The 23,103-nt window shown below is 51.9% G+C and overlaps 1 protein-coding gene across 8 annotated transcripts in view; it reads left to right on the top strand.

Moving 5' to 3' along the window:
- The window catches only part of LOC143767225 (uncharacterized), a 385,097-nt gene that overhangs the window by 260,113 nt on the left and 101,881 nt on the right, over positions 1-23,103 (top strand). For 6 of the 8 annotated variants that reach the window (XM_077255382.1, XM_077255380.1, XM_077255383.1 and 3 more), the window contains exon 7: positions 2,336-4,239. In XM_077255382.1, coding sequence (XP_077111497.1) covers positions 2,336-3,759 — 1,424 coding nt within the window. In that variant the 3' untranslated portion in view covers positions 3,760-4,239. Of the gene's footprint in view, positions 1-2,335 lie in introns of those variants that run through there. The other 2 variants (XM_077255390.1, XM_077255389.1) reach the window with 1 other exon arrangement.

Raw genomic sequence — 23,103 nt, 5'->3', positions numbered from 1 at the left:
AAGAAGAAGATGAATAAGGTGAAGAAGTTGATGTCAAAGAAGCTGATGATGAGGATAATGAAGAAGAAAGTGTGGGAGAAGTAAAAAAGAAGGTGAAGGGCGTGGAAGTAGTGAAACATCAATATCTGACAAAATAAAAAAAAAATTAACATAGTCAAAATCTTTCTACCGCCGAACGTCATAAAAAAACCCCAAAATCCTGCTATTCTATTACATTGGGCTAAACCTCTGTGCCTTTAATGTCTCCGCCACGTCCCCCAATACATCCTACATTATTCTTAGTTGTTTTCCTTCATGTAGAATGAACCTACAAGTTTATAAAGGGTTTATTTTAATTCCGATATTTTCGTCCCATTGACTTGCATTGGGATCGGGTATCGGTATCGGATTGGATCCGATATTTTGACGGTATCGGCCGATACTTTCCGATATCGGAAAGTATCGCTCAACACTACTCAGGATATAAAACGAAATGGTGGTTTATTCTACGTGTTTCAAAGTACAAATGACTTCTTCATCAGGAAAGACCACAAGTATAGTATACTTGTTTTGTTTATGTCCAGGAATATACGTCTCATTAACTGCCAGCAAGCGCAGAAACCATCCACAAACCTTTCCTTCCATCCTTTAATATGAAGGACTTGTTCTCCTTTCTTGTTTCCACGGTTTAGTTACATTAATAAAAAGATATATAATACCTTACTTTTTTTTGTCTAAAACCATAACTTGTGTACATGATCAATCTCCTTCAATGTGCTTTGCTCTGTGCTATAGTGCTGGTACTTGTCAGAGAATGTATGAGAAGGAATCGCCTAATAAAACTGATTACAGATCCGTTTTAAGAGTCTGTACTTCTTCCAGTTGTAACTGGAACAGATTCATGACAGACAGTGAAACATGACCTGAAAAGTGGCTATAATAGAGTAGTGATCATTTGTAAGGACATTACCTGGTGGCCTAACACTGTGATCTCAGTCCCTCTTTGTGGCCTATTGTCCAGTTTACACAGACATGTTATAAAGTACTAGATGGTGGCCCGATTCTAACGCATCGGGTATTCTAGAATATGCATGTCCACGTAGTATATTGCCCAGTGACGTAGTATATTGCCCAGCCACATAGTATATTGCCCAGTGACGTAGTATATTGCCCAGTTACGTAGTATATTGCACAGCCACGTAGTATATTGCCCAGTGACGTAGTATATTGCCCAGTGACGTAGTGTATTGCCTAGTTACGTAGTATACAGCACAGAGCCACGTAGTATATTGCCCAGTTACTTAGTATACGGCACAGAGCCACGTAGTATATTGCACAACGACGTAGTATACAGCACAGAGCCACGTAGTATATTGCCCAGTGACGTAGTATATTGCCCAGTGACGTAGTATGTTGCCCAGCCCCGTAGTATATTGCCCAAAGATGTAGTATATTGCCCAGCGACGTAGTATACAGCACAGAGCCACGTAGTATATTGCACAGTGACATAGTATATTGCTCAGCCACGTAGTATATTGCCCAGCCACGTATGTGACTGGTTAAAAAATAAACATATATTCACCTTCCGAGGGGCCCCTTGTAGTTCTGTCGCCTGTGTTCGGTTCAGGCGGCAGCTTCCGGTCCGAGGGTGTGATGACTTCGCGGTCACATGACCGTGACGTCACGGCAGGTCTTTCTCGCGCAGGCGCGCAAGGCCTGCGATGACGTCGCGGTCACATGACTGTGATGTCATGGCAGGTCCTTCTCGCGCAAGCGCGCAGGGCCTGTGATGACGTCGCGGTCACATGACCGTGATGTCATGGCAGGTTCTTGTCGCACACCAACCTTAGCACCGGAACCTGCCGCTTGCATGGACCGGTCACCGGAACGTCGGAAAGGCGGCGGAAGGTGAGTATATAATGATTTGTTATTTTTTTAAAATTATTTTTAACATTAGATGTTTTTACTATTGAGGCAGCATAGGCAGCCTCAATAGTAAAAACTTGGTCACACAGGGTTAATAACGGCGGTAACGGAGTGAGTTACCCGCGGCATAACGTGGTCCGTTACCGCTGGCATTAACCCTGTGTGAGCCGTGACTGCGGGGAGTATGGAGCGGGTGCAGGGCACTGACTGCAGGGGAGTAGGGAGGGACTAATAGGACTGTGCCCATCACTGATTGGTCGCGGCAGCCATGACAGGCAGCTGGCGAGACCAATCAGCGAATGAATATCCGTGACGGAAGTACCCCTTAGACAATTATATATATATATATATAGATATAATAATATAAACAGTATTATAATTCCAATGCAATGTTACTGAAAAATAATAAAATCATTTTTATTCTTGGCAGGTGACTTTACCAGGAGCACTGAGGGATGTCTGATATTCTCAGATTTTTCAGCAGATAATTTTCATATGACACCGGATACTTATGAAGAACATGTCATTAAACCAGATACACCTCAAGATGTTATCAGAAAAAATCTGTCACCTGATCCTTTTCAACAGGTCCTTGTTACTGCTTCATCAAAGACAAATATGCAAAACAGTGGTCACAGAAGGGCTCTTGATCCTGAAACAGATTCCACAGGGAAGAAACCATTTTCATGTTCGGAATGTGGAAAATGTTTTACACACAGATCATGTCTTGTAAGACATCATATGGTACACACAGGGGAGAAACCAATTCCATGTTCAGAATGTGGGAAAGGTTTCAGAAAGAAATCACATCTTGATAGACATCAGCTAACACACACAGGGGAGAAGCCATTTTCATGTTCAGAATGTGGAAAATGTTTTACAGAGAAATCAAGTCTTGTTATACATCAGAGAACTCACACAGGAGAGAAGCCATTTTCATGTTCAGAATGTGGGAAATGTTTTACAGAGAAATCATGTTTTGTTAGACATCAGAGAATTCACACAGGAGCGAAGCCATTTTCATGTTCAGAATGTGGGAAATGTTTTAGTCGGAAAACACATCTTGTTGCACATCTGAAAAATCACACAGGGGATAAGCCATTTTCATGTTCAGAATGTGGGAAATGTTACAGTGCGAAATCCATACTTCTTAAACATCAGAAAACTCACACAGGAGAGAAGCCGTTTTCATGTTCAGAATGTGAGAAATGTTTTAATCTGAAAGCAAGTCTTGTTGCACATCTGAAAACTCACACAGGGGAAAAGCCGTTTTCATGTTTAGAATGTGGTAAACGATATAGTGAGAAATCCACACTTTCAAAACATCAGAGAATTCACACAGGGGAGAAGCCATTTTCTTGTTCAGAATGCGGGAAAAGTTTTACACACAAATCAAATTTTATGATGCATCAGAGAATTCACACAGGGGAGAAACCATTTGCATGTTCAGAATGTGGGAAATGTTTTACAGAGAAATCAAGTCTGGTTGCACATCAGAGAATTCACACAGGGGAGAAACCTTTTTCATGTTCAGATTGTGGAAAATGTTTTACAGAGAAATCAAGTCTGGTTGCACATCAGATAAGTCACACAGGGCAGAAACCATTTTCATGTTCAGAATGTGGGAAATATTTCAGTATTAAATCAAAACTTGCTAAACATCAGATAATTCACACAGGGGAGAAGCCATTTTCATGTTCCGAATGTGAGAAATGTTTTACAACAAAATCATGTCTTGTTAGACATCAGAAAATTCACACAGGAGAGAAGCCATTTTCATGTTCAGAATGTGGAAAATGTTTTAATCGGAAAACAAATCTTGTTACACATCTAAAAACTCACACAGGAAAGTAGCCATTTCCTTTGTTTCAAATTCAAAGTTATTTTTATTTTGTAACAGCATAACATAACAATAAACAGAAATTCAAAGTCTGGAAAATGAACTGAAAAAAAGTGATGTATACACTTCATTACATAAAGAATCAAAGCATATGAATAAAGAGGGATCATCATGGTACAAATATCATGAATTCAATGTAGTATATGGATAAGCAAGACACTTCAAACATGAGAAGAAAAATAAAAGTCAAGGGGATCCATGGGTATTTATAACTTTATACAGTAGATTGGATTACAATTAGAGTGTAAGGACGTTGATTGGCTAGAAGGTAAGTCCTCAAGGACAGGGTACTCTCCCCTCTGTACCGGTCTGTCATTGTAAATTTGTTTACTGTAAACGATATCTATAACGCGGACTGTAACCGCTTTTCTCATGTACAGCACTATGGAATTAATGGTGCTATATAAATAAATAATAAAAGGTATTCAACCATTTGTTGGTCTATGGACTTGTAAAGAAGAGACAAACTTTAAGGCGCCTTAGCCTAGTTTCGTAGAGTGGAAAATAGGGAAAGGTTTCCCAGTGTAACCATTTAGTAGTGGTTGTAACAGAGTCTTCTTGTGTTTGGACCATTAGCTTTTCCAAAGCATTGTTCCTAGCCATCTCTAAGAACCATTCTTCTAAAGAATGGGGGGTACTGAATTCCAATCAAGTATATACATACAAGGGGAGTTCATTAAAGATTTCCCCTGACTCACTTCCTGTGGACTGAGAACACTGAAACTTAGCGCAGTTATTAGTTCTTCTCTTCATATGTGCCACCTGGGGACACACACTTCTCCGATCTCTTTAAGCAACTGTAAACACCTCGGTTGTAGAAGTCAACAGGTTGCTCCAAAAGCCACGTTGTGACTTCAGAAATCAGAGTCTCATCATCTGGAAAATGCTTGCCATTCAAAAATAACCTATTTGTTGGAAAGAGGTGGACATCCAATGGTGCGAGGTCAGGTGAATAAGGGGGATGCAGTAGAATTTCAAAGCCACAGGAGCATGCTTTCATTTGGGCAACATGTGAGCTGTGAACTGGTGCATTGTCTTGCAGAAGGCGGACACCTTTGATGAGTATGCCACGTCTCTTGGTTTTGAATGGCCTGCAATTTCCGCAGCAGTGAAGCATAGTATTCCCCAGTGATCATAGTACCTTTTGCTAAGAAATCCATCAATACTACTCCGTGCTGGTCACAAAATACTGTGAGCATGATCTTGCCTGCTGAGGTTTGGGCACCCGCCTTTGGGGGCGGTGAGTCATGTTGCTTCCATTGCATCGACCGGACTTTAGTCTCAGGATCATATTGATGGACCCAGCTTCCTGTGTGATCAGTCTGTTGAAAAAGGCCTGGTTTCCATGGCACTTCGTCAATAGAGCCTGAGGGCATTGGACTCTTCCTGCTTCTGGAAAGGTGTAAGCAGCCAGGGAAACCAGACTAAAGCATCTGCCAACTCCTGGACAGTCTCTGGTGCGAGACATGTCACAGATGTGTTCAATCGGATTCAGGTCTAGGGAATGGGCGGGCCAGTCCATAGCTTTAATGCCTTCATCTTGCAGGAACTGCTGACCCACTCCAGCCCCATGAGGTCTGGCATTGTCCTGCATTAGGAGGAACCCAGGGCCAACCGCACCAGCATATGGTCTCACAAGGGGTCTGAGGATCTCATTTCGGGACATAATGGAAGTCAGGCTACCTCTGGCGAGCACATGGAGGGCTGTGCGGCCCGCCAAAGAAATGCCACCCCACACCATTACTGACCCACTGGTCATGCTGATAAATGTTGCAGGAAGCAGATTGCTCTCCACGGCATCTCCAGACTGTCACGTCTGTCACATTTGCTCAGAGTGAACCTGCTTTCATCTGTGAAGAGCACAGGGCGTCAGTGGCGAATTTGCCAATCCTGGCGTTCTGTGGCAAATGCCAAGCGTCCTGCAACGGTGTTGGGCTGTGAGCACAAACCCCATCTGTGGATATCGGGCACTCAGACCATCCTCATGGAGTCGGTTTCTAACTGCAGACACATGCACATTTGTGGCCTGCTGGAGGTTATTTTGCAGGGCTCTGGCAGTGCTACTGTTTCTCCTTGCACAAAGGCTGAGGTAGTGGTCCTGCTGCTGGGTTGTTGCCCTCCTACGGCCCCCTCCACGTCTCCTGGTGTACTGACCTGTCTCCTGGTAACGCCTCCAGCCTCTGGACACTATGCTGACAGACACGGCAAACCTTGCCACAGCTCGCATTGATGTGCCATCCTGGATTGGCTGCATTACCTGAGCCACTTGTGTGGGTTGTAGAGTCCGTCTCATGCTACCACGAGTGTGAAAGCACAACCAACATTCAAAAGTGACCAAAACATCAGCAAGAAAGCATTGGTACTGAGATGTGGTCTGTGGTCCCCACCTGTAGAACCACTCTTTTATTTAGTGTGTCTTGATAATTGCCAATAATTTCCATCTGTTGTCTATTCCATTTGCACAACAGCATGTGAAATTGATTGTCAAACAGTGTTGCTTACTAAGGGTACTGTCACACAGTGGCACTTTGATCGCTACGACGGTACGATCCGTGACGTTCCAGCGATATCCATACGATATCGCTGTGTCTGACACGCAGCAGCGATCAGGGACCCTGCTGAGAATCGTACGTCGTAGCAGATCGTTTGGAACTTTCTTTCGTCGCTGGATCTCCCGCTGTCATCGCTGGATCGTTGTGTGTGACAGCGATCCAGCGATGCGTTCGCTTGTAACCAGGGTAAACATCGGGTTACTAAGCGCAGGGCCGCGCTTAGTAACCCGATGTTTACTGTGGTTACCAGCGTAAAAGTAAAAAAAAAAAAACCGTACATACTTACATTCCGGTGTCTGTCCCCCGGCGTTCTGCTTCTCTGCACTGTGAGCGCCGGCCGGCCGGAAAGCGAGCACAGCGGTGACGTCTGACGTCACCGCTGTGCTTTCCGGCTGGCGCAGACACAGTGGAGAGAAGCAGAACGCCGGGGGACAGACACCGGAATGTAAGTATGTACGGTTTGTTGTTTTTTTACTTTTACGCTGGTAACCACGGTAAACATCAGGTTACTAAGCGCGGCCCTGCGCTTAGTAACCCGATGTTTACCCTGGTTACCCGGGGCCTTCGGCATCGTTGGTCGCTGGAGAGCTGACTGTGTGACAGCTCCCCAGCGACCACACAACCACTTACCAACGATCACGGCCAGGTCGTATCACTGGTCGTGATCGTTGGTAAATCGTATAGTGTGACAGTACCCTAAGTGGACAGTTTGATTTCACAGAAGTTTGATTTACTTGGAGTTATATTCTCTTGTTTAGATGTTCCCTTTATTTTTTTGAGCAGTGTGTATTTATGTGTATATATACAGTGTATACAGTGGGGCAAAAAAGTATTTAGTCAGTCAGCAATAGTGCAAGTTCCACCACTTAAAAAGATGAGAGGCGTCTGTAATTTACATCATAGGTAGACCTCAACTATGGGAGACAAACTGAGAAAAAAAAAATCCAGAAAATCACATTGTCTGTTTTTTTTAATCATTTTATTTGCATATTATGGTGGAAAATAAGTATTTGGTCAGAAACAAAATTTCATCTCAATACTTTGTAATATATCCTTTGTTGGCAATGACAGAGGTCAAACGTTTTCTGTAAGTCTTCACAAGGTTGCCACACACTGTTGTTGGTATGTTGGCCCATTCCTCCATGCAGATCTCCTCTAGAGCAGTGATGTTTTTGGCTTTTCGCTTGGCAACACGGACTTTCAACTCCCTCCAAAGGTTTTCTATAGGGTTGAGATCTGGAGACTGGCTAGGCCACTCCAGGACCTTGAAATGCTTCTTACGAAGCCACTCCTTCGTTGCCCTGGCGGTGTGCTTTGGATCATTGTCATGTTGAAAGACCCAGCCACGTTTCATCTTCAATGCCCTTGCTGATGGAAGGAGGTTTGCACTCAAAACCTCACGATACATGGCCCCATTCATTCTTTCATGTACCCGGATCAGTCGTCCTGGCCCCTTTGCAGAGAAACAGCCCCAAAGCATGATGTTTCCACCACCATGCTTTACAGTAGGTATGGTGTTTGATGGATGCAACTCAGTATTCTTTTTCCTCCAAACACGACAAGTTGTGTTTCTACCAAACAGTTCCAGTTTGGTTTCATCAGACCATAGGACATTCTCCCAAAACTCCTCTGGATAATCCAAATGCTCTCTAGCAAACTTCAGACGGGCCCGGACATGTACTGGCTTAAGCAGTGGGACACGTCTGGCACTGCAGGATCTGAGTCCATGGTGGCGTAGTGTGTTACTTATGGTAGGCCTTGTTACATTGGTCCCAGCTCTCTGCAGTTCATTCACTAGGTCCCCCCGCGTGGTTCTGGGATTTTTGCTCACCGTTCTTGTGATCATTCTGACCCCACGGGGTGGGATTTTGCGTGGAGCCCCAGATCGAGGGAGATTATCAGTGGTCTTGAATGTCTTCCATTTTCTAATTATTGCTCCCACTGTTGATTTCTTCACTCCAAGCTGGCTGGCTATTGCAGATTCAGTCTTCCCAGTCTGGTGCAGGGCTACAATTTTGTTTCTGGTGTCCTTTGACAGCTCTTTGGTCTTCACCATAGTGGAGTTTGGAGTCAGACTGTTTGAGGGTGTGCACAGGTGTCTTTTTATACTGATAACAAGTTTAAACAGGTGCCATTTAGTGTTGAGCATTCCGATACCGCAAGTATCGGGTATCGGCCGATACTTGCGGTATCGGAATTCCGATACCGGGATTCCGATACTTGCCGCGTATCGGATACCGGAATCGGAAGTTCCAAGATTCAAAATGCAGAAATTCAGCCAATGAGAATGATTCCAAGTGTGGGCACATCCTGTTTAGCATGGAGGGCATGAAACTACTGGCAAGGCTGTGATTGGCTGCTGAAATGATGTCATGATGCAGTTTAAAAGTCGCTGGCGCCATTTTGTGATCACTCTGCTGTGAATTCAGTTAGTGACAGGACGCTGTTTGCTGACTGAGGGACAGCTTAGAGATAGCGATTTGCTTCTTTGTGCTTTCCAAAGGCTAATTTAGCAACCGCTGTGTTCACCTACTATTCACCTTGCTTTTGCCTTGTAGCGCTGTTTTCACAGCGATCTGCAAGGTCTGTGTGTGTGTGTGTGTGAGTGCAGCCCACTCTCTAGTCTGAGTGCAGCCACATAGGCCATCCATAGCTGGTTGTATTCAGTTCAGGGAGGGTGGTTCATTGCCTCATACTGTTCTTTTTTTTTTTTTTTTCCAAGTAGTGTAGTCTGCTGCTAATTTATTCAAAAAAATCCTATTAGTGTCTTTCCACCCGTCTCCAGCTAATTTGTGGAAAAACACTACATAGGATAAAGTAGAGGAGGGTTTTTGGGCCTTGCAGCGCCGTTTACGGCTGTCTGCACGGTCTCCGTGTGACTGCAGCTCGCCCTGTAGTCTGTGAGCAGCCGTAGCCTGGTTGTCTCCAGCTCAGGGTTGTTCACTGCGTCATACCGCCAAATCAATTTTAATTTTTTTTCAAGTAGTGTAGTTTGCTGCTAATTTATTTAAAAAAATCCTATTAGTGTCTTTCCACCCGTCTCCAGCTAATTTGTGGAAAAACACTACATAGGATAAAGTAGAGGAGGGTTTTTGGGCCTTGCAGCGCCGTTTACGGCTGTCTGCACGGTCTCCGTGTGACTGCAGCTCACCCTGTAGTCTGTGAGCAGCCGTAGCCTGGTTGTCTCCAGCTCAGGGTTGTTCACTGCGTAATACCGCCAAATCAATTTTAATTTTTTTTCAAGTAGTGTAGTCTGCTGCTAATTTATTTAAAAAAATCCTATTAGTGTCTTTCCACCCGTCTCCAGCTAATTTGTGGAAAAACACTACATAGGATAAAGTAGAGGAGGGTTTTTGGGCCTTGCAGCGCCGTTTACGGCTGTCTGCACGGTCTCCGTGTGATTGCAGCTCGCCCTGTAGTCTGTGAGCAGCCATAGCCTGGTTGTCTCCAGCTCAGGGTTGTTCACTGCGTCATACCGCCAAATCAATTTTCTTTTTTTTTCAAGTAGTGTAGGTTGCTGCTAATTTATTTAAAAAAATCCTATTAGTGTCTTTCCACCCGTCTCCAGCTAACTTGTGGAAAAACACTACATAGGATAACGTAGAGGAGGGTTTTTGGGCCTTGCAGCGCCGTTTACGTCTGTCTGCACGGTCTCCGTGTGACTGCAGCTCTATCTGTTGTCAGTTCAGCCCCCCAAAAAGAAATAAATAATAAAGTTCACCAAACACACCAGTTACACCACTTTACATTTGTGTAGGCCACATTAGCTCATATTAAAGTCTAGTCCACACTTTAGAAAATTAGTGTTTCTTATACCTGTTAGGAGGAGTTGCTCAGGAATAAGCACACAAATCCGTTAGTACTTTTCTGCTTATCTTTATCAGTCAACCAAGATGAAGAAGGCAGTGAGTAAGGCACGTGGGCGTGGGCGCGGAGCAGGGAGGGGACGTGGGGATTCTGTGCCTGCTGCGGGCACCGGTGACTCATCAGCACCCACTTTCACCAGGCAACAGTCGTTCATGCGCAGCTTTGTGTCAGAGCGCCGTACACCGCTGCTGCGTCAAGACCAAATTGAAGCTGTTGTCGGATGGATGGCAGCTAATGCATCAACTTCCATTAGTGCCACATCCTCTCAGACACAGAGCACTGGAGAGCAGCCATCTGTCTCTTCACCACCTGCCAAATTGCCCAGGCAGACAGAGAGCCCAGGACAGGAGCCGTCTCTACTTCTGTTCTCTGAATCTCTTGGCTTGGAAACAGGGGGCCAGCCAAGCAGCATTGGAGAAATGGAAGAAGAGGCAGGGTGCAGTGATGCCCAACAGCTTTTTCTGTCTTCCTCTGAAGAGGCGGGTGGGCCAGTGGCTCCGGTCACCACATCGCAGGCCGCATCAGCTGATGATGACACTCAGGTGCCACTTACTGGTGCGTGCTCTGCTGCTGAGACTACCCAGGAGGAGCAGTTGGGGGCAGAGGGTAGTGTAGATGATGAGGTCCTCGACCCATCTTGGCGTGAGGGACAGGAAGGTGGTGGGAGCAGCTCTGAGGAAGAGATTCCCCGTACGGCCCAAAGAGGGAGAGGGAGGGGGAAGACTGCGGATCCTGCAGCCTCCGCTTTGGCACCCGTTAGGAGCATGTCTCTTCCAAAAGCCAAAAAGGGCGCTCCCAAGACTTGCAGTGCCTGGTCCTTTTTTGACACAGTTGCAGATGACATTTGCTATGTCAGATGCAACGTGTGTCATCAAAAAGTCAAAAGAGGTCGAAATGTCAGCAACCTCAATACCTCCAACATGTGGAAACATGTGCGCAACAGGCACCCGGCGGAGTTAGAAAAACACACTGAAGAGGTAGGCCAACCAACAGCGGCAGCTACCACCTCTTCAGCTCGTGTTGCCTCTTCCTCTAGCTCACACGCAGCTGGTTCGGCTTCCTCCCAGGATCGCCGTGGAAGAACCTCTGGCCCTGTTGTCCAGAGACCCGCTGTAATTCCACCCGCAGCGCCACTTTCCCAGTCATCCACACACTCCCAGCCCAGTCTACAGCCATCGGTAGTACAGGCATGGGAGAAAAGGCGGCCTTTCTCGTCAAACCACCCACGAGCACAGGCTCTGACTGCAGGCATTGCCAAACTTCTGTCACTGGAAATGCTGTCATTCAGGCTGGTGGAGACTGACAGCTTCCGTGACTTGATGTCATTGGCAGTCCCACAGTACAATGTGCCTAGCCGCTTTTACTTCAGCAGGCAAGCCGTCCCTGCCCTGCACAAGCATGTGGAGGGACACATAAAACACGCGCTACTGAACGCCGTCAGTAGCAAGGTCCACCTCACCACCGATGCGTGGACCAGTCAACATGGACAGGGGCGATACCTTTCCCTCACTGCCCATTGGGTTAATGTCGTTGAGCCGGGTACAGACCGTGCGAGTGGCGCAGGACGTGTCCTGCCCACTCCAAGGATTGCAGGAATCCATTCTGTACGCATTGACTCCTCCTCTTACACCAGTTCCTCAGAATCATCGCTGCAGGAGCCGTCACAGTCCACCTCCACATGGACCCGTGATGAACGTGTACCTGTTACGACCGACATGAGCACAGCCGTGGCCAAACGTCAACAGGCCGTGTTGAAATTAATTTTTTGGGGGAATCGTAGCCACACAGCGCAGGAGCTCTGGAATGCCATCAAGCAGGAGAGCGATGTGTGGTTTGTGCCAGCGAATCTCCAGCCAGGCATGGTAGTGTGTGATAATGGCCGAAATCTGGTGGCAGCTCTGGGCCTCGGCAACCTCACTCACATCCCATGTCTGGCACATGTGCTCAATTTGGTCGTGCAGAGCTTTTTGAGGGACTATCCGGATCTTGATGCACTGCTGCACAAGGTCCGCCTAGAGTGTGCTCACTTGCGGCGTTCCAGCATGGCAAAAGCGCGCATTGCGGCTCTGCAGCGCCGACACCGCCTGCCGGAACATCGCATCATATGTGACCTACCTACCAGGTGGAATTCCACGTTACATATGTTGGAGCGGTTGTGTGAGCAGCAGCAAGCTGTAATGGAGTACCAGCTGCTTCAGGCGCAAAAAAGTCGCAGTCAGCGCCGTACAGACTTCACAACCACAGAGTGGGCCACTATGAATGACGTCTGCCAGGTTTTGCGTCCCTTTGATTATTCCACGCGGATGGCGAGTGCAGATGATGCACTAGTCAGCATGACTGTCCCCCTTATCTGCCTGCTTGAAAAATCACTGCAAGCGCTAAGGGATGATGTTGTGGAAGAGGTGGAGGATGAGGATTCAGCATTTCCATCATCTTCTGGACAGTCAGCGCCACGTGGTTCCTCACAAACGCGTAGGCAGGGGACAGTTTGTGAGGAGGATGAGGAGGAGTCAATGGAGGAGGAAGACATCCGTCCAGAGGAGGGAGTTACACAATTGTCCAGTACTCAGTGTGTACAGCGAGGGTGGGGTGATGACGAGCGGGCAGAGATCACGCCTCCAGCAGGGGACAGCGTTTCTTGGGCAGTTGGCAGTCTGCAGCACATGGTGGATTACATGCTGCAGTGCCTGAGAAACGACCGCCGCATCGCCCACATTCTCAACATGTCTGATTATTGGGTGTTCACCCTCCTCGATCCTCGCTACCGGGACAACGTAGAAAGCCTCATCACACCGTTGAACCGGGAGCGAAAAATGCGGGAGTACCAAGACACACTGGTCAATTCCATCATCTTCTCCATTCCAACTGAGAGAAGTGCTGCTAGTGCATTCCAAAGCAGCTCAGTGCGTCCAGGCAGTGGTGGAGGCTCTGCACAAAGAGGGAGCAGAAGCAGTGCCTCTGCCCAAGGCAAGACCAGTATGGCCCAACTGTGGCACAGTTTTCTGTGCCCCCCACAAAAGTCTACACCATCACAGACGGCTCCAGTCAGCAGGAGGCAACGGTTCCGTCAGATGGTGACAGACTACATGTCTTGCCCTCTTGCTGTACTCCCAGACGGCTCTTCCCCTTTCAAGTTTTGGGTCTCAAAGCTGGATACATGGCCAGAGCTAAGCCAGTATGCATTGGAGGTGCTGTCTTGCCCTGCGGCCAGTGTATTATCGGAACGTGTCTTTAGTGCTGCAGGTGGTGTACTAACTGACCGTCGCATGCGACTATCCTCCGATAACGTTGACCGGCTTACTTTCCTGAAAATGAACAAGGCCTGGATCTCGCAGGAATTTGCCACTCCTCCTCCTGATTAAATAATTAGGTCACTGTATACGTTATCCAGGTCTCCTGTTGTGTTCATCTTTCTACCACCTGAATTTAAATTCCTGGGCTCCAACACCGCCAGTTGAGGCTCAGAAGTGCCGTCTGCACAGTCAAAACATACAACCCAGTGTTATTGGGTTTCAGTAACGTCAGCTGATCCCCAGCTGTGTAGCCGGCAATGTGTCATGCGACCGCCACGCTGACACAACAACTGAAATGTAAGGGAATCTGTCCCCCCCCCCCAAGGCGTTTGTTACTGAAAGAGCCTCCTTGTGCAGCAGTAATGCTGCACAAGGAAAAGGTAGCTATTTTTGTTTAGCACCTTGCACACGCAGAACTTAACACTTATAAAATGTGTCCACTGATACCGTACCACCGTCCCGGAGGTGGGACTTTCCTTCGTAATGTGATGCAGCACAGCCGTCATTCCTACCCCCCCGGCGCCGCGCACCGGCTCCTCAGCGTTGTTTGATTCCGTCCCGGAGCCTGCGCTGTTATGTTATCCCGTGGCCAGGCACACTTAGCGCTGCCCGTCTTCTGGCATCATTTGGTGTCAGGATGGCTGCGCCTGTGCGGCCGCGCTGGCAGAGAGCCCGCCTCGCAGTGTCTTCTGATTTAATCCCACTGGGGGCCTGGGATCCATGGACATGCGCAGTGCATATCTGAACCTCCACCTCTCACTCATCTCCCTATGGCTTCTTCAGACTGTTCGGTGTCAGCTGGTCCCTAATAGCATGCCACGGCCGTGACACCGCACAGTCTTAAGAAGCCGTAGGGAGGGGAGTGAGAGGCGAGGATATGCACTGCGCATGTCCATGGATCCCAGGCCCCCAGTGGGATTAAATCAGAAGACACTGCGAGGCGGGCTCTCGGCCAGCGCGGCCGCACAGGCGCAGCCATCCTGACACCAAATGATGCAGAAGACGGGCAGCGCTAAGTGTGCCTGGCCACGGGATAACATGACAGCGCAGGCTCCGGGACGGAATCAAACAACGCTGAGGAGCCGGTGCGCGGCGCCGGGGGGGTAGGAATGACGGCTGTGCTGCGTCACATTACGAAGGAAAGTCCCACCTCCAGGACGGTTTTACGGTTGCAGGGGACACATTTTATGTGTTTAGTTCTGTGTTTGCAAGGAGCATGATGAAAAGAGCCACCTTTTCCTTTTGCATCTTTTGTGCTGCACAAGCTGGCTCTTTCAGCTACAAACACCTTGGGGGGGGGGGGGTTAAAGGTTCCCTTTCGACTTTCTCAGGCTTCGGCCTACATTGTGTTCCTCTGCTTTTCCACCTGTCCCTGGGCTCCAACACCGCCAGTTGCCGTCCAGAAGTGCTGTCCGCACAGTCCCGACAGTCCCTCCTCTGTTATTGGGGTTCAGTAACGTCAGCTGTTCCCCTGCTGTGTGTGTGGCAATCCCTCCTACCTCCTCCTACCTCCTCCAACCTCCTCCTCCTCCACCTGTCCCTGGGCTCCAACACCGCCAGTTGCCGTCCAGAAGTGCTGTCCGCACAGTCCCGACAGTCCCTCCTCTGTTATTGGGGTTCAGTAACGTCAGCTGTTCCCCTGCTGTGTGTGTGGCAATCCCTCCTACCTCCTCCAACCTCCTCCAACCTCCTCCTCCTCCACCTGTCCCTGGGCTCCAACACCGCCAGTTGCCGTCCAGAAGTGCTGTCCGCACAGTCCCGACAGTCCCTCCTCTGTTATTGGGGTTCAGTAACGTCAGCTGTTCCCCTGCTGTGTGTGTGGCAATCCTTCCTACCTCCTCCAACCTCCTCCAACCTCCTCCTCCTCCACCTGTCCCTGGGCTCCAACACCGCCAGTTGCCGTCCAGAAGTGCTGTCCGCACAGTCCCGACAGTCCCTCCTCTGTTATTGGGGTTCAGTAACGTCAGCTGTTCCCCTGCTGTGTGTGTGGCAATCCCTCCTACCTCCTCCAACCTCCTCCAACCTCCTCCTCCTCCACCTGTCCCTGGGCTCCAACACCGCCAGTTGCCATCCAGAAGTGCTGTCCGCACAGTCCCGACAGTCCCTCCTCTGTTATTGGGGTTCAGTAACGTCAGCTGTTCCCCTGCTGTGTGTGTGGCAATCCCTCCTACCTCCTCCAACCTCCTCCAACCTCCTCCTCCTCCACCTGTCCCTGGGCTCCAACACCGCTAGTTGCCGTCCAGAAGTGCTGTCCGCACAGTCCCGACAGTCCCTCCTCTGTTATTGGGGTTCAGTAACGTCAGCTGTTCCCCTGCTGTGTGTGTGGCAATCCCTCCTACCTCCTCCAACCTCCTCCAACCTCCTCCTCCTCCACCTGTCCCTGGGCTCCAACACCGCCAGTTGCCGTCCAGAAGTGCTGTCCGCACAGTCCCGACAGTCCCTCCTCTGTTATTGGGGTTCAGTAACGTCAGCTGTTCCCCTGCTGTGTGTGTGGCAATCCCTCCTACCTCCTCCTACCTCCTCCAACCTCCTCCTCCTCCACCTGTCCCTGGGCTCCAACACCGCCAGTTGCCGTCCAGAAGTGCTGTCCGCACAGTCCCGACAGTCCCTCCTCTGTTATTGGGGTTCAGTAACGTCAGCTGTTCCCCTGCTGTGTGTGTGGCAATCCCTCCTACCTCCTCCAACCTCCTCCAACCTCCTCCTCCTCCACCTGTCCCTGGGCTCCAACACCGCCAGTTGCCGTCCAGAAGTGCTGTCCGCACAGTCCCGACAGTCCCTCCTCTGTTATTGGGGTTCAGTAACGTCAGCTGTTCCCCTGCTGTGTGTGTGGCAATCCCTCCTACCTCCTCCTACCTCCTCCAACCTCCTCCTCCTCCACCTGTCCCTGGGCTCCAACACCGCCAGTTGCCGTCCAGAAGTGCTGTCCGCACAGTCCCGACAGTCCCTCCTCTGTTATTGGGGTTCAGTAACGTCAGCTGTTCCCCTGCTGTGTGTGTGGCAATCCCTCCTACCTCCTCCAACCTCCTCCAACCTCCTCCTCCTCCACCTGTCCCTGGGCTCCAACACCGCCAGTTGCCGTCCAGAAGTGCTGTCCGCACAGTCCCGACAGTCCCTCCTCTGTTATTGGGGTTCAGTAACGTCAGCTGTTCCCCTGCTGTGTGTGTGGCAATCCCTCCTACCTCCTCCAACCTCCTCCTCCTCCACCTGTCCCTGGGCTCCAACACCGCCAGTTGCCGTCCAGAAGTGCTGTCCGCACAGTCCCGACAGTCCCTCCTCTGTTATTGGGGTTCAGTAACGTCAGCTGTTCCCCTGCTGTGTGTGTGGCAATCCCTCCTACCTCCTCCAACCTCCTCCAACCTCCTCCTCCTCCACCTGTCCCTGGGCTCCAACACCGCCAGTTGCCGTCCAGAAGTGCTGTCCGCACAGTCCCGACAGTCCCTCCTCTGTTATTGGGGTTCAGTAACGTCAGCTGTTCCCCTGCTGTGTGTGTGGCAATCCCTCCTACCTCCTCCTACCTCCTCCAACCTCCTCCTCCTCCACCTGTCCCTGGGCTCCAACACCGCCAGTTGCCGTCCAGAAGTGCTGTCCGCACAGTCCCGACAGTCCCTCCTCTGTTATTGGGGTTCAGTAACGTCAGCTGTTCCCCTGCTGTGTGTGTGGCAATCCCTCCTACCTCCTCCAACCTCCTCCTCCTCCACCTGTCCCTGGGCTCCAACACCGCCAGTTGCCGTCCAGAAGTGCTGTACGCACAGTCCCGACAGTCCCTCCTCTGTTATTGGGGTTCAGTAACGTCAGCTGTTCCCCTGCTGTGTGTGTGGCAATCCCTCCTACCTCCTCCAACCTCCTCCAACCTCCTCCTCCTCCACCTGTCCCTGGGCTCCAACACCGCCAGTTGCCGTCCAGAAGTGCTGTCCGCACAGTCCCGACAGTCCCTCCTCTGTTATTGGGGTTCAGTAACGTCAGCTGTTCCCCTGCTGTGTGTGTGGCAATCCCTCCTACCTCCTCCAACCTCCTCCAACCTCCTCCTCCTCCACCTGTCCCTGGGCTCCAACACCGCCAGTTGCCGTCCAGAAGTGCTGTCCGCACAGTCCCGACAGTCCCTCCTCTGTTATTGGGGTTCAGTAACGTCAGCTGTTCCCCTGCTGTGTGTGTGGCAATCCCTCCTACCTCCTCCAACCTCCTCCAACCTCCTCCTCCTCCACCTGTCCCTGGGCTCCAACACCGCCAGTTGCCGTCCAGAAGTGCTGTCCGCACAGTCCCGACAGTCCCTCCTCTGTTATTGGGGTTCAGTAACGTCAGCTGTTCCCCTGCTGTGTGTTTGGCAATCCCTCCTACCTCCTCCAACCTCCTCCAACCTCCTCCTCCTCCACCTGTCCCTGGGCTCCAACACCGCCAGTTGCCGTCCAGAAGTGCTGTCCGCACAGTCCCGACAGTCCCTCCTCTGTTATTGGGGTTCAGTAACGTCAGCTGTTCCCCTGCTGTGTGTGTGGCAATCCCTCCTACCTCCTCCTACCTCCTCCAACCTCCTCCTCCTCCACCTGTCCCTGGGCTCCAACACCGCCAGTTGCCGTCCAGAAGTGCTGTCCGCACAGTCCCGACAGTCCCTCCTCTGTTATTGGGGTTCAGTAACGTCAGCTGTTCCCCTGCTGTGTGTGTGGCAATCCCTCCTACCTCCTCCAACCTCCTCCAACCTCCTCCTCCTCCACCTGTCCCTGGGCTCCAACACCGCCAGTTGCCGTCCAGAAGTGCTGTCCGCACAGTCCCGACAGTCCCTCCTCTGTTATTGGGGTTCAGTAACGTCAGCTGTTCCCCTGCTGTGTGTGTGGCAATCCCTCCTACCTCCTCCAACCTCCTCCAACCTCCTCCTCCTCCACCTGTCCCTGGGCTCCAACACCGCCAGTTGCCGTCCAGAAGTGCTGTCCGCACAGTCCCGACAGTCCCTCCTCTGTTATTGGGGTTCAGTAACGTCAGCTGTTCCCCTGCTGTGTGTGTGGCAATCCCTCCTACCTCCTCCTACCTCCTCCAACCTCCTCCTGTCCCTGGGCTCCAACACCGCCAGTTGCCGTCCAGAAGTGCTGTCCGCACAGTCCCGACAGTCCCTCCTCTGTTATTGGGGTTCAGTAACGTCAGCTGTTCCCCTGCTGTGTGTGTGGCAATCCCTCCTACCTCCTCCAACCTCCTCCAACCTCCTCCTCCTCCACCTGTCCCTGGGCTCCAACACCGCCAGTTGCCGTCCAGAAGTGCTGTACGCACAGTCCCGACAGTCCCTCCTCTGTTATTGGGGTTCAGTAACGTCAGCTGTTCCCCTGCTGTGTGTGTGGCAATCCCTCCTACCTCCTCCAACCTCCTCCTCCTCCACCTGTCCCTGGGCTCCAACACCGCCAGTTGCCATCCAGAAGTGCTGTCCGCACAGTCCCGACAGTCCCTCCTCTGTTATTGGGGTTCAGTAACGTCAGCTGTTCCCCTGCTGTGTGTGTGGCAATCCCTCCTACCTCCTCCAACCTCCTCCAACCTCCTCCTCCTCCACCTGTCCCTGGGCTCCAACACCGCCAGTTGCCGTCCAGAAGTGCTGTCCGCACAGTCCCGACAGTCCCTCCTCTGTTATTGGGGTTCAGTAACGTCAGCTGTTCCCCTGCTGTGTGTGTGGCAATCCCTCCTACCTCCTCCAACCTCCTCCAACCTCCTCCTCCTCCACCTGTCCCTGGGCTCCAACACCGCCAGTTGCCGTCCAGAAGTGCTGTCCGCACAGTCCCGACAGTCCCTCCTCTGTTATTGGGGTTCAGTAACGTCAGCTGTTCCCCTGCTGTGTGTGTGGCAATCCCTCCTACCTCCTCCAACCTCCTCCAACCTCCTCCTCCTCCACCTGTCCCTGGGCTCCAACACCGCCAGTTGCCGTCCAGAAATGCTGTACGCACAGTCCCGACAGTCCCTCCTCTGTTATTGGGGTTCAGTAACGTCAGCTGTTCCCCTGCTGTGTGTGTGGCAATCCCTCCTACCTCCTCCAACCTCCTCCAACCTCCTCCTCCTCCACCTGTCCCTGGGCTCCAACACCGCCAGTTGCCGTCCAGAAGTGCTGTCCGCACAGTCCCGACAGTCCCTCCTCTGTTATTGGGGTTCAGTAACGTCAGCTGTTCCCCTGCTGTGTGTGTGGCAATCCCTCCTACCTCCTCCAACCTCCTCCAACCTCCTCCTCCTCCACCTGTCCCTGGGCTCCAACACCGCCAGTTGCCGTCCAGAAGTGCTGTCCGCACAGTCCCGACAGTCCCTCCTCTGTTATTGGGGTTCAGTAACGTCAGCTGTTCCCCTGCTGTGTGTGTGGCAATCCCTCCTACCTCCTCCAACCTCCTCCAACCTCCTCCTCCTCCACCTGTCCCTGGGCTCCAACACCGCCAGTTGCCGTCCAGAAGTGCTGTCCGCACAGTCCCGACAGTCCCTCCTCTGTTATTGGGGTTCAGTAACGTCAGCTGTTCCCCTGCTGTGTGTGTGGCAATCCCTCCTACCTCCTCCAACCTCCTCCAACCTCCTCCTCCTCCACCTGTCCCTGGGCTCCAACACCGCCAGTTGCCGTCCAGAAGTGCTGTCCGCACAGTCCCGACAGTCCCTCCTCTGTTATTGGGGTTCAGTAACGTCAGCTGTTCCCCTGCTGTGTGTGTGGCAATCCCTCCTACCTCCTCCTACCTCCTCCAACCTCCTCCTCCTCCACCTGTCCCTGGGCTCCAACACCGCCAGTTGCCGTCCAGAAGTGCTGTCCGCACAGTCCCGACAGTCCCTCCTCTGTTATTGGGGTTCAGTAACGTCAGCTGTTCCCCTGCTGTGTGTGTGGCAATCCCTCCTACCTCCTCCAACCTCCTCCAACCTCCTCCTCCTCCACCTGTCCCTGGGCTCCAACACCGCCAGTTGCCGTCCAGAAGTGCTGTCCGCACAGTCCCGACAGTCCCTCCTCTGTTATTGGGGTTCAGTAACGTCAGCTGTTCCCCTGCTGTGTGTGTGGCAATCCCTCCTACCTCCTCCTACCTCCTCCAACCTCCTCCTCCTCCACCTGTCCCTGGGCTCCAACACCGCCAGTTGCCGTCCAGAAGTGCTGTCCGCACAGTCCCGACAGTCCCTCCTCTGTTATTGGGGTTCAGTAACGTCAGCTGTTCCCCTGCTGTGTGTGTGGCAATCCCTCCTACCTCCTCCAACCTCCTCCAACCTCCTCCTCCTCCACCTGTCCCTGGGCTCCAACACCGCCAGTTGCCGTCCAGAAGTGCTGTACGCACAGTCCCGACAGTCCCTCCTCTGTTATTGGGGTTCAGTAACGTCAGCTGTTCCCCTGCTGTGTGTGTGGCAATCCCTCCTACCTCCTCCAACCTCCTCCAACCTCCTCCTCCTCCACCTGTCCCTGGGCTCCAACACCGCCAGTTGCCGTCCAGAAGTGCTGTCCGCACAGTCCCGACAGTCCCTCCTCTGTTATTGGGGTTCAGTAACGTCAGCTGTTCCCCTGCTGTGTGTGTGGCAATCCCTCCTACCTCCTCCAACCTCCTCCAACCTCCTCCTCCTCCACCTGTCCCTGGGCTCCAACACCGCCAGTTGCCGTCCAGAAGTGCTGTCCGCACAGTCCCGACAGTCCCTCCTCTGTTATTGGGGTTCAGTAACGTCAGCTGTTCCCCTGCTGTGTGTGTGGCAATCCCTCCTACCTCCTCCTACCTCCTCCAACCTCCTCCTCCTCCACCTGTCCCTGGGCTCCAACACCGCCAGTTGCCGTCCAGAAGTGCTGTCCGCACAGTCCCGACAGTCCCTCCTCTGTTATTGGGGTTCAGTAACGTCAGCTGTTCCCCTGCTGTGTGTGTGGCAATCCCTCCTACCTCCTCCAACCTCCTCCTCCTCCACCTGTCCCTGGGCTCCAACACCGCCGGTTGCCGTCCAGAAGTGCTGTACGCACAGTCCCGACAGTCCCTCCTCTGTTATTGGGGTTCAGTAACGTCAGCTGTTCCCCTGCTGTGTGTGTGGCAATCCCTCCTACCTCCTCCAACCTCCTCCAACCTCCTCCTCCTCCACCTGTCCCTGGGCTCCAACACCGCCAGTTGCCGTCCAGAAGTGCTGTCCGCACAGTCCCGACAGTCCCTCCTCTGTTATTGGGGTTCAGTAACGTCAGCTGTTCCCCTGCTGTGTGTGTGGCAATCCCTCCTACCTCCTCCAACCTCCTCCAACCTCCTCCTCCTCCACCTGTCCCTGGGCTCCAACACCGCCAGTTGCCGTCCAGAAGTGCTGTCCGCACAGTCCCGACAGTCCCTCCTCTGTTATTGGGGTTCAGTAACGTCAGCTGTTCCCCTGCTGTGTGTGTGGCAATCCCTCCTACCTCCTCCAACCTCCTCCAACCTCCTCCTCCTCCACCTGTCCCTGGGCTCCAACACCGCCAGTTGCCGTCCAGAAGTGCTGTCCGCACAGTCCCGACAGTCCCTCCTCTGTTATTGGGGTTCAGTAACGTCAGCTGTTCCCCTGCTGTGTGTGTGGCAATCCCTCCTACCTCCTCCAACCTCCTCCTCCTCCACCTGTCCCTGGGCTCCAACACCGCCAGTTGCCGTCCAGAAGTGCTGTCCGCACAGTCCCGACAGTCCCTCCTCTGTTATTGGGGTTCAGTAACGTCAGCTGTTCCCCTGCTGTGTGTGTGGCAATCCCTCCTACCTCCTCCAACCTCCTCCAACCTCCTCCTCCTCCACCTGTCCCTGGGCTCCAACACCGCCAGTTGCCGTCCAGAAGTGCTGTCCGCACAGTCCCGACAGTCCCTCCTCTGTTATTGGGGTTCAGTAACGTCAGCTGTTCCCCTGCTGTGTGTGTGGCAATCCCTCCTACCTCCTCCTACCTCCTCCAACCTCCTCCTCCTCCACCTGTCCCTGGGCTCCAACACCGCCAGTTGCCGTCCAGAAGTGCTGTCCGCACAGTCCCGACAGTCCCTCCTCTGTTATTGGGGTTCAGTAACGTCAGCTGTTCCCCTGCTGTGTGTGTGGCAATCCCTCCTACCTCCTCCAACCTCCTCCTCCTCCACCTGTCCCTGGGCTCCAACACCGCCGGTTGCCGTCCAGAAGTGCTGTACGCACAGTCCCGACAGTCCCTCCTCTGTTATTGGGGTTCAGTAACGTCAGCTGTTCCCCTGCTGTGTGTGTGGCAATCCCTCCTACCTCCTCCAACCTCCTCCAACCTCCTCCTCCTCCACCTGTCCCTGGGCTCCAACACCGCCAGTTGCCGTCCAGAAGTGCTGTCCGCACAGTCCCGACAGTCCCTCCTCTGTTATTGGGGTTCAGTAACGTCAGCTGTTCCCCTGCTGTGTGTGTGGCAATCCCTCCTACCTCCTCCAACCTCCTCCTCCTCCACCTGTCCCTGGGCTCCAACACCGCCAGTTGCCGTCCAGAAGTGCTGTCCGCACAGTCCCGACAGTCCCTCCTCTGTTATTGGGGTTCAGTAACGTCAGCTGTTCCCCTGCTGTGTGTGTGGCAATCCCTCCTACCTCCTCCAACCTCCTCCAACCTCCTCCTCCTCCACCTGTCCCTGGGCTCCAACACCGCCAGTTGCCGTCCAGAAGTGCTGTCCGCACAATCCCGACAGTCCC

Source organism: Ranitomeya variabilis, chromosome 4 (genome assembly GCF_051348905.1).
Source record: "Ranitomeya variabilis isolate aRanVar5 chromosome 4, aRanVar5.hap1, whole genome shotgun sequence".
NCBI classification, from domain to species: Eukaryota; Metazoa; Chordata; class Amphibia; order Anura; family Dendrobatidae; genus Ranitomeya; species Ranitomeya variabilis.
This window is presented reverse-complemented; position numbering and strand designations above follow the sequence as displayed.